Below are 12,387 nucleotides of genomic sequence, written 5' to 3' on the forward strand. Positions count from 1 at the left end.
AGCACGTATCAGCATTACCAAAATAAATACATTTATAAAAATGACCATTTATGAGAAAGTAGAGAAGATTAGAAATTATTTAATGCTTTAATGCGTCATTAAGAACATATAATACTGATTAATATAAAGTGACTTATGGGCTTCACTGGGGATAATGCTGACGATGCCACATAAAGAACAAAAGACAACAACACTATTTTCTCAAGTTCTTCAGTTATATTTAGATGCAATAAATGTTCTAAATACAACAAATTTAAAAGAGTCAATTAACATAAAACCTGCCACTCTGATTTCAATCTGTTAATTTAATACAGAGTTTCACCGCTGGCTTGAGTTGAAGCTGAGTTCACAACTCAAGCAAGTGCTAAGCTTGGGAATATTTCTGCAAAGAAAAATCAGTAGATGGTGTTGGGACGAAGCTCTTATTTGTGATACACATTCAAGAAACTAATATTTAAGAAGAAAAGTAACTCTCAATTGTTAAATATTCATTTACATGAAAAGCTCAAAGTTTGATGATCAAACCCAGAGAATATCTAACTAGATCTACTCTGTAGTGATATTAATGTCACAAACAGACTTCTAAAACCCTAAACAGACCATGGTGGCCTAACAAAACCAAGCTCTGGCAGAATTTTCCTTTGAAGAAACCTGACAGAGGCAAATTCACTGTAGGTTTAGTCACCTCTGATTATTCTGCCAAGGAGTAATTAATTCCACATTGAGGGAAATGCTTCTTTTAATCATTATTATAAAAGACAGTTCAATGTAAACATGCTCTATATTATATTTCTCTCCTGAAAAGGTCTTATGTCTGTAGTTTACAAAAACCACTTACAGTCCTAAAGCCCCATGGTACAAATACTCAAGGGACTAGCACAGCCCTCAACTTCTCTTTTTTTTTTTTTAACTCCCACCATCTTTTAACCTCCATCCTAAACAAAAGTTCCCTTGTTTTAGAAGCAGCCAGTGAATTAAAGATACGTCATAATGCTGACGTTTATTAGGGCTGAAAAATAGATCAAAGAGTTCCGAGACAGATGAAGGATTGTGCTCGTTTTGGCTGGGATAAAGTTAGCTTTCTCCATAGCAGCTAGTATGGGGCTACGCTTTGGATTTGTGCTGAAAACAGTACTGGTAACACAGGGATGTTTTCGTTACTGCTAAGCAGGGCTTAATCAGAGTCAAGGCCTTTCCTACCTCTCACCCCACGCTACCAGTGAGCAGGCTGGGGAGGGCACAAGAAGTCAAGAGGGGACACGGCTGGGACAGCTGACCCCAACTGACCAAAGGGATATCCCACACCGTATGGCATCATGGTCAGCATATAAAGCTGGGGAAGAAGAAGGAAGGGGGACATTGGGAGTTATTGCATTTGTCTTCCCAAGTCACCATTACATATGATGGAGCCCTGCTTTCCTGGAGGTGGCTGAACACCTGTCTGCCCATGGGAGGTAGTGAATGAATGCCTTGGTTTGCTTTGTTTGCATGCACGGCTTTTGCTTTACCTATTAAACTGTCTTCAGCCCACAAGTTTTCTACTTTTACTTTTCTGATTCTGTCCCCCATCCCACCATGGCAGAGTGAGTGAGCGGCTGTGTGAGGCTTAGCTGCCAGCTGGGACAAACCACAACAAGGATTTAAATAATTAATTAGTGTTGTAACTGGAACTCTGGGATCCTGTTCTTCACAGGACTCAAGGCAGTCTCATACAAACAATATGGCAGCCCTCACTTGAACAGGAGAAGGTGAGCAGCACCGGAGCATTCACCTCCAGGTCCCTCATCCCTACCTCCCAGCCTACATCATTCAGTTCAAACTAATCAGCTGCTCATCTAAGCACAGGGGCTGCACTTGGCTCACACCTGCTGGAAGCAAATCACTTGGGACTGGCAGCAGTGAGAGCGATGCACAGCATCGGTCCTCCTGTGTATACCTTGCATCTCTTTGGGCCCCGCTGATTTTCATATAAAGAACTGAACTGTTTTTCATATAAAGAACTGATTTTCATATAAGGAGAACTTGAAAACAAACATAGTCGTAGCACTTATAAGTCAAGTGGCCTCTTACAACTCTGCGCACAGACAGTCACAGGGGATCTTCTGAGCGATCTCATTCCACAGCTAACTGGAAAAAACATTGGTGCATAACGGCATTTAGTTGGCAAATTACTTCAGCGTTTGCTCTACCATTCCAATCATGCATACATGTGTCAGTGCCAATAAATTACTATCCAATAACTTTTAGTACTTGTATCCAATATAACTATGTTCTATCCTAGTTTTTCTGCCACATTTTCTTGTGCAGTCCTGGGTAAGTAATATAATAGAACTTCTTCCCTCAGTTTTGTCCCCTGCCATAAGAGATAATAATGCTAGGTCACCTCTGTAAACTGCTTTGCAGGTTGAAGCACGGCATATATAGTGTAATATTCTCTTTATATATACAACTACAAAGGAAAAATCTCCCAATATTTCTCTTAAACACTGAGAAATTCACTCAGTAAGTGATCAATATAGTCAGTGAGTCATCTTCTAGTTAGAATCTCAGCAACTTATTTTAGTACTTACACTATTTCAATAATTTTTTCCACCATTTGGCATTTTAGTTCAACATCCTGTTATTGTTAGTTTTGCATGTAGTTCAACTTGAAGTTATTGTTTTTATTAAAGATTTACAATGCTAGAGATTTTTTAAAAGTATCAATGTACATACTTTATAAAACCATGTCATGACTTTAAAATGTATAGTAAAAAGCAGCCTATGAAAATCAGTTAGGCACATCAGTTAAGAAAGGGGGGGAGGAACAAAAAACAATTGGGAAGCTCTAGTAGGTAACCATAACGTGCCTCTTCATAATCCATTAATATATATTCCTTTTCCAGCCATCTGGTATCCTCAGAGGAAGAGACTTTCGTTTGTAGATGAACGCTGATCTCACATAATTTGTAAGAAATAAAAGGTTCAGAAAGTTTAGGTCACTCAGGCAACATGAACAAGATCAATTTTGAAATATTCAGTCTAAATAAATTGGACAAAACATGAAGAAAATATTATCTCTGAACTGGACTGTTGCATATGAAACATATCAGGGAGCAAGTGAACACAATACCTCACATGGGCATGGAGTAAAGCTGGAATGACTAAAAAAGCGACAGCATGACAGACAAAACCATGGCAAGTTCTTCAGGCCATCTGAAGGCTATGGCACTTGCAATAGATTGCACATAAATCAAAAGACAATTAAAGACTCATGGAGGTTTCATGACAAGTAAAAGAAATTCTGCAACTTAAAAAAAAAGTCAGAACAGCAATTAGCCCTGTCAGTCATCCTCAATAAAGACTTCAGCATCATAAATACAAAAATCAAAACATTTAAGTCATCCTTTTTCTTGTGAGCAGCCATCCACAGGTACACATACAAAATATGATGGTCAGTTATATATTCATCATGCATACTACAATACATGCCAACTACAAACACAGGTTGTTCCCCCTGATCATTCAAATATTCCCTGCTGCCCTAAGAATAGCACTGCCTGGAAACCGCAGCTGGTGCAGAGCCTGGTGCCTGCCCTCCTGAGCATGATCTCTCTCTAAATCCACTCTTTATACCACAAACTCCCTATTGATTTTCAGGTGAATAGTAAAAGGTATTGCCTTTGATGGAGATAAATTTAAAATGCCCTGGGTACCTGAAAAAATACCTTTCATCTTTGGGTACACATTGGAATCATGTTGAAGACAAAAAATTTAGATTTCAAATAGAAATGGGAGAGGTACCTCGACTGAAGGACTGACTGACACCTCTGCAGCCTTCAAGCTCTGGTTGACAGCATCAGCTTCTACTGTGCTCTGCTCAGTACTGTACCCATTTCTCATGTTTCAATTTCTCATAGTTCAAAGGGATAGGGATGAGAACTTATTAGGACAAGCATTTTATTAGGGATAAATTGAAATTATGTAATTTTGTGGTAGGGAAATTAGGCAAAAACATGTTGATTGAGGTCTCCGTTTCAAATTCTACACATTTTTGCAGTACTTTGAGCACATGCAACTTAGTAAAGGTGCCAAAAAAAGTAAAGGTACAATAAAAATCACATGGGCAAGCAAGAAGATCGAGATCACAACAGTGCAGGAGCAGCGGAGATACCATTGGCTTGCCTCTCAAAACACACATGCACGCTGTGCAAGCAGCAGTCACAGATCACATCGCTTTAACCGAGGTAATCTTTTTTAATTCTTTGCCTTGAAGGGCAATTGAACAGAGTGGGAAGAGAGGACGGAAACCATGCCAACTCGCAATCTTGCCAAAAGCACAGGTTTTTCCCTTAAGTGCAACATGCAGAGTTCCCAGTCCAGGAATGCGAGGCCTCCACACTGATTTATAAGGGACCCTGGCTGGCAGCAGCTCCCCTGTGCTGTCACCAGCTCTGTCTCCAGACTCTCATAACCTCACATCAACATTTATGTGCCACAGATCAAGCCAGATTCCATTGTTCTGCATTCAGGTAAATTTATAATCAAGAAGGGAAGAAGGTCAACGGCAGCAGGAAGATATACATGTCAATACTGTCAGACAGCACTTCTTCAGCTCAACTGCAAAATAAAATGATACAAGACTTCAAAAAGCACCTACTGCCCTGCAGCTATTGCATGGCAAATGTTCATGGTGTTAGTCAATGGAACTTGCATAATTTTTTTACAGCATTATCAGTAAATTACTAGGCCTAACTCTCCAAAATTTTACATTAAAAAAAAGGCAGAAATCACTTCAACATGATCTGAATTTCATGCAGTAAGCATCCTCTTGGGATTTCATACAACAAAGTAACATGTGAGAATGTAACCTGAATGAAAGAAGAAAATGAACATGCCAGGATGAGTTTCATTACACATGCTTGATGTGCAACATGTAAAATCAAATAGATTTGCCTATTGATGCAACCATCAACCAGAAACAAATAGCTGTTTGGCTATTTCTCCAACAAACATAAAAGCCCAGCCTAAGAGAATACTGCTTCACTTTCCTCAGTAACACAGTCCCGTCCACTCTGCTACTTCCTCACTCCAGGGAACCATTTTCATCTGACTACAAAAAAACAAATCCATCATCCAGTAAGAGGAATTAGCTCACTTCATTTCACTTTCCTGGGATACTGCCACAAATACTCAAACAGAGAGAAAAGTACAGGGCTTGAAAGGAAGGCAAGGGCCTGGTACCACTGACCCTGCTCCAAGTGGAAATAAGTCAGGCTTGCCCTAAAAGCAAGTTACTGCACACGCTACTTTAAATTTTAAGAAAGGAATGGCTAATTTTGTGTCTTTGGGGGCAGGTATATATCTTTTAGTCTTTTCAAACAGTAAGCTAGGATCATCAATTTTTTATTCCATCATTATGATTAGCAGGGCAAATAATTTAAAAAGATGAAATATATCTCAGGTAACGCATTTTTTTAAAAAAAACCAAACCCCACTACTTGCCACATGCAGCCAGTGATAAATATTAAGCACAATAATTCTAAGTACAAAGCATCACTGAAACCCGCTCAAGCTGATCTTAAATTCTCCATCTTCCACTAAGCTAAGGACAGATCTCAGAAACATTTTGGCAAAATGAGAAAGCCAAGCAGTAGAGTTGGTTGAGAATTAGGGATTCTCAAGCATCTTGACCAAAAGGCACTTGTTGTGCAAGTATTACCAATTTTTCCAAATACAGGTCATGCTTGCGTTCTGCGGTGTGCCATGAGGGCTTAATCCATCAGCAGTCAAAACCAGGCACATGCCAAAACAAACAGCCTCTTTGGACCCATTTTGCTAAATTTTTCCTTCCACTGAGCCTGTAGCCAGGGGAACACAGTGATGTATATCACAGTCTCACCTTACATACCTATATCAGGTGCTAGAAAAAAATTTCTGTACCTATTCCTGCATCATTTTAGATAAAGCTATTAGCAGTCAGAGCCAATCTGCCAGAAAAGCAGTGGCAAAGTTAGGCTCCCATGGAATGGCCAGAGCCAATGTTGACTCATCCATTTGCCCCATCCCCCCCATCTATCTTCCCCAATACTATGTCGTAGCAGTGGTGCGCTCTCTTCTTTTGGGGATATCATCTAAGCCAAAGATTACTCAGTTTCTCATGGGGACAGAAGAGGTAACAGGACCACATTACCTCAGCCAACAACTCCTTTAGAAATAGCAGCTAGTCCCTGTAGTGTCCCCCTGGTCTTAAGGAATAACCTTCTGCTGTGAAGTAGTTCAACTGTTTCTCTAGTTCAAGAAACAGAAGCCTGGACTGGAGGTGCTGAATCTGGACAGTGCTGTGTAATATGGGAATTATTCAATACTCAGCAGGAAAAAAAAATAGTAAGCCAAGCTGAATTAACCAGGTGAAGGAATATTACTATAACATTAGGAATATTCTCTGCATATGCATTTTTATCCACACTCTAGTTACACACACTTTTTTCAAAATACATTTTATAGACCTTGCAAAAGATGTTATGAAGCAGCAGAATAAAGTTACATATATTGTTATAATTCACACTACTTATTCAGAGCTCATTATTTATAATGGAGAATGCAGAGAGCCCAATAATTCCAATTTATTATTCAACTACCATCAAAATCATTGAAGTCCTTCTTACAGATCTGCAGTCAGCTCTACTAAAATAAATGAATATTTCTAACCAATCTATGTTTCATAATGTGTTCACACATCACCTGTGAATGAAATAGCTTCAGGGAAGCACTTTGCTTTGTTTTTAACTTTCAATCTGTTCCACTGATTGACGGGAAATCTAGCAATCCTGTTGCCTTAATTCAGTCTTATCAAAAGCCAAGGCATATGGGATAACTATCATCAGATACACACTGTGATTTTTAAAGGGTTTTAATAATGAGGGGCAAGCTGAAATCTATATGGTTTTCTCATATTACATAGACGTCAATAAAAAACTTACACATGTATAATATACGGAACTTATGGTGATGCGTAACTAAACCATTAACAATACAACATAATTACATTTTCTTGAAGAAAGCTGCCAGTGAAAGACGATACATGCACCAGCATGGCAAATGTGTAAATACTTCTTTTACATTTAGAACATGTTTTTATGCTCATCAATCTCAAAGCTACTAAGAAATGATGACACCCCTCATTTTGATTTATTACAAATACTCAGTGAGAAAAATAACTCAATGACCCTAGAAAATGTTAACACGTATTTCCTTGTTTCAGCTGTTATTCTGTTCCATGACTGTCATGATATTCTGTCTGCTGAGAATGGTAAGTTGCCTCATCTATCATTCACTTGACAAATTTAAATAAAAGATATTGCACGTACCCAATTCCTCCCTCACACCTGCTTTATTATTATTGAAAATTTGATTATGAAAACTTCATTAAATAAATGAACCAGCACAAGACACTGCTTGATGAAAGATAAATCTCAGCTGAAGCTTTAGTTCAAGAAGTATATTTCAAGTGTGTTTACTGAGTTATTTTATACAATATAGAAGCACTTAGAGCATTGGCAATAATAAAGTTGCAACAAATAACCTTAAAGTGGCTGAAAACAGTAAATATTTGACATGTATACAGTAGATTATTTTGAGATGGAGAAGTTGAAATGATTGCACATAAACTCTCGTAAACAAACTGAACTTACAATAGTCCAAAATTCCATTCATTCCCTTCGTGTGATTTTATTTAAGCTTTTTAATAATGACAAACAAGACTAACAAATTCATTACATATATTCAGCATCGCTCCCATAACATGAGCAAAATCTACTTGACAATATGTTGTGCTCTTGCCCTTAAAAATTAAATATCCTACATTTAATTTGGTATGGATATTGAGAAAGTAGTACAACATTAAAGTACAAATAAAACATCAGAATAAAAAGATGGGATCTCATCTTGTTGTGACGTGAAGGTAATGTTACCTATGCATTATGGTCTCAGCCTCTTTCACTAGAGCACATGACAGTCAGTAGCAGTCTGCGTTCATACATAGGGATCTATGTATAAGTACCACAACATCAGTTAATACCTTCTGCTTACCTTCATTTACACACAAAATTAAATGAAAAAAAACACCACTTACTTGCTTTTCCCTTTGTACACTGTAGCATAGGATCCTTCCCCTAGTTTTTCCAGTTTTTCATATGAATCTGCTTTTCCAAACTTGGGGCTTGTAGGCTGAACAAAACAGAAAAAGATGAGCTTTCAACGTGTATTGCACCCACAACATTAACTGCTTTGCTATAGCCTTTAGAGAGCAAACATCATTAACAAAACTCATAGACCTGCATGTTTTCAGCAGCCAATAATAAAAAAATAATAGCAGAGCTAATGAAACAATATAATAGGCTACTCAAACAAACATCATTCAACACCCCATACAGTGGTTGCCGATATCAACCATATACTTACATCACTGGAACTATCAAAAGGATTTTGTTCTTAATCAGAGAGATGTTTCTGCTTTATTTTTCACCTATAACACCTTATAGAAGGAAAAAGATCACTCGCTAACAACTAAACCTACCTATGTCAAGAGATCTAAGTAACAGTCTTAGTCTGCCCTACAACATCAGATTAAAAGAGCTGCTTAATTTTTTCTTATTTTTCAGACTAAAGCCCACCCCAGTTCATCAACCATTGTTCAGACAGTGGTCAAAATACTCCAGGAAAGCACATTTAAAGAGAGCACCTTGTATCTGAGTTATATTTACAATCTTCAGCTTATGGTTATAATTACACTGTACTGTTAATAACAGGTATATGCAGCATAGTTGAATAAAAACCTGTAGCCTTAATATCTGCAGCCTAAGTCAGAGGTCTAAAATTGAGCCAAGCTAAGTGCTGATTCTTGCCCAAAGGGCCAGATAGCTGAGCTGGCCTTTGCAACAGATTGGTACTTGCCCCTGCTTTTACACACTCCTAACAGAGAACACCACAACACTGCAAAAACAGAAATTCACTTGATGTGAAAATTATTCCTTTGGAAAGATAGTATTAAAAATATGAGGAGGAGAGGGAGAGAAAGAGAGAGATTATGAGGAATAGTATTGCATAGGTTATGCTTCCAGATTCTTATTCTATGAAACAATGCTATTCCAAATGATACAATATAATGTCTAACTTTTACAAAAAGAAGTACTTGGTAGCATTGCAGATAAGCATTTTTGAACACAACTTTCCAGTGAAGTTCTTGGAAAATGTTTGAGCTTTTTGAAGTGTATCCCATTTTCCCAAATTTCCCCATTTCCAGGAAATTTATTCAGGAAGGAAACTTATTTTCCCTCCAAGACCAGAAGGACACAGCAAAAAACTGACCTGCACCTGCTCCTGGCATTATCTATTTATGTTTCAGGCTGCAGTGCTCAGACGTCCAGTACCTAACCAACCAAAATGGCATAGAGTAAAAAGCAGAAATTTTGGAGGTCAGCACTGATGCTCAAATCAGATGCAGGGTCTGATTTGTTAGTAACTCTGGTTATAACGCTATAAAGAAAAGCAGCCAAGTAAATCCAGCATGTTTAGGCTTGAATTCAACTGGGAGATGCTAAGCCATGCGCAGCTGCACAGGGTGTCCACTCACATTTAGGATCTTATGCCTGATTTACAAAAAGTACTCGAGTTTCAGCTTTTTGAAAGGAGACAAACATTACAGTGCAGGACACATCTGTGCATAAATTCCTTTAACACCATGGATAAAAGGTTAAAATCAATTAAAGAGACAAGAGCATCCCAGGTAACATGACTTAGTAGATCATACCTCTCCACTACCCCCATTTAACAATTAGCCAGAAAATACAGAAATCCTTTTTCTTCAACAATTTTACATTTGTCCTAAGCCATAATTCTGGATTTTTGGCATATATACCCCTTTCTTGAGACTAACATCCCAGCTTACTATGGAATGGTATCAGGATATACCCACGTATGTTTGCAAAACTGCGCACTTTCATCTCCCTCCAGTACACAGAACGACCTATTATTTTGCTATCCAGTTCCTAAATACGAATAAACCAAGGAAAGTATGTCATATGGGAACCCTCAGATCTCTTTCCTGTTACATTATTTAGACCACTTCATTATAGATAAGACAGTAATATTCTCAGCTCCCAAAGTGTGCTTAAAAAAGACATTCTGCCCAGTTAGAAATGAAATTTTTATTTTTTTTTAATCAAAGTCCTATTACAGATGTCACTAATAGAGACGACTAAAATATTTATTCAAGTAGCTTTTTCATTTAAGTATCCAATTATAGACTAATGCAACATTACAAAACTACAGAAAAAATGTGTTTAGATGTTTAAGTATCTCCCATATAATGACAAGGGATAGCAAAGTATTTCCCAAATTGCAGGCTGCAGTGAACACAGTGAGCAGCTTTGTTTGGAGTGGAAATGCTGCCCCAGATAACAGTGAATGGCTCACTGCTGGCTTCCTCATAGGGCGAGGAAGAAACAGGACAGAGCGTATACATGTGTTTCACACCCATTCCTATTTTCACACTGAGATTTACTTTTATTTTATACCGCTGAAAACCATAATATAAAGGTCACAACAACTTGTAATGCCTTAAGATCTTGACAGGAAACAGGATGACTTTACTCCATTACCACACAGTAAATCACCAGCAGTAATTATTCCTACAACCTCAAGCTCATTTCTCTGTACTCCAGCTGCCAGGAGCACGGATTTAAGGTCATGGCTTTTGCCTCATTCTTCTCCTGGAAGCTGCTGCATCCTCACTGAGAAGAGTCAACAAGCTAAAAGCTGGCATTGGCGGGACAGAGAGGAGAGCTCACTCCTGATCGTACAAAAGAGGTGCTGGTTTGGGCTGTCTTGTTCTCAGGGGCAAAGCCTCGCAGTGCCCCAGGGCTCAGCTCTGCAGCAACAAGGCTGACCTGACACCCGCCGCGAGCAGTCCGAATCGCTTGTACGGCGCCTGCTCATGCTAAGTAAGAGCAGGTGAGAAAGAACCAGAAACCCAACCCATTAGCCACCGCCTGTCCCATACCCAGCAAAACCATGTGGCTGACATCCTCCTCTTCCCTGGTTACAGCACCTCTGCAGTGGAGCTCAGCTCTATTCCAAATGGATCACTACCGGGGATTGCCCATGTTCTCACACTACTATCTCTCCCTTTGCGAAAACTGACATTATTTTTTGTTCCATTTGTAATCGTAAAAGGCTTACAATTTTTGAAGGTACCTGGTGTAGAAAAGCACTTCAGAGGGTTTTTAAAAAAAAAAAAAAATTTAAATAAATTCTGAGGCAGCAGTAGACTTTGCAAAATAATTTGCATGATGTTTCTTAATGAAACACCAAGACGAATCTCACTCAGCACTTGCAATTACTTTAGAAACTGAAGGAAGAAATTAACCATTTCCCCAACATTTTATCTTTTTTTTTTTTTTTCCTAAATGAAGCCTCACACATTGATTCAAACTTACAAATTGCTTACAAGGGTAAAAAGTTCAGACACTTCTTTCCCTTTATTTCTGGATTATAAAGGAGGTAAAGACTGACTGAGATAATGCAAAATATGAAACTTTCCAAACTTAAGTTTTAAGCTTAGAAGGAACTAAATAAAGGGCTATGGAAGGGACCTAAAGAATTTGAAGTTCCATGTGACTGCTGAAAATGATAACCATTTCAGCCTACTTCATTATTGCCCTCCCCCTTTCATATAGCTGTTTTTTCAGCTTCATGGTCGTGAATTTTGTCATGCAGATTTCTCTACATCAGTTTATCTTTTTCAACCATTTCTGTTAAAAAAATATGCCTTGTTACAGCAAAATTATGGTACCGGTTTTTTAAACAAATTCTAATATTAAAATCAAATATAGGAAATTCACTTTTAAGTATAATTTCTGCTTTTAAAGTATTTTATTCATTCTGGTAAAACATGGGTACAGGTATACACAGGGATTTGTGTTTGTTGAGTCACGAGTCCCATATTCTGCCTAGGAGGTGGTTGACTGAAATACACATAGGTCGTGAGACATATCCAGAGCATGTCAGATGTACAGTGCTTGCATCAGCCACTGCCATACCTCACAAGCAGCAGACTCCCAAGAAGTTCCCCTATATTTTAGAAAGCTGGTGCAACCCTCCAATTTGACCTATACAAGGTTTCTCAGCAGAAAATACTACTAATTTTAGCTGAATTTCAGCTAATTTCAGCTGAACACACATACTTTGATAAATGTTTGTTCAAAGCTACATTTTGAAGATCTAACATTAAAATACTACTTCCACTATTAATTTTCCTTTCTTCTTGCTCTTCCTTACTGCTTTTTAACCCTCTAAAACACTGATAAAGAATCAAAGACTCATTTGGTTGGAAAAGACTTTTAAGAT

General features: G+C 38.1%; 1 protein-coding gene across 4 annotated transcripts in view; it reads right to left on the reverse strand.

The window, feature by feature from the left end:
- The window catches only part of CDK14 (cyclin dependent kinase 14), a 323,920-nt gene that overhangs the window by 223,844 nt on the left and 87,689 nt on the right, over positions 1–12,387 (reverse strand). For all 4 annotated transcript variants that reach the window (XM_064444644.1, XM_064444647.1, XM_064444646.1 and 1 more), the window contains one exon: positions 8,114–8,208. In XM_064444644.1, the coding sequence (XP_064300714.1) occupies positions 8,114–8,208 (95 nt within the window). The remainder of the gene's footprint in view (positions 1–8,113; positions 8,209–12,387) is intronic.

This window comes from Phalacrocorax carbo, chromosome 2 (genome assembly GCF_963921805.1).
Source record: "Phalacrocorax carbo chromosome 2, bPhaCar2.1, whole genome shotgun sequence".
In the NCBI taxonomy this organism is placed as follows: Eukaryota; Metazoa; Chordata; class Aves; order Suliformes; family Phalacrocoracidae; genus Phalacrocorax; species Phalacrocorax carbo.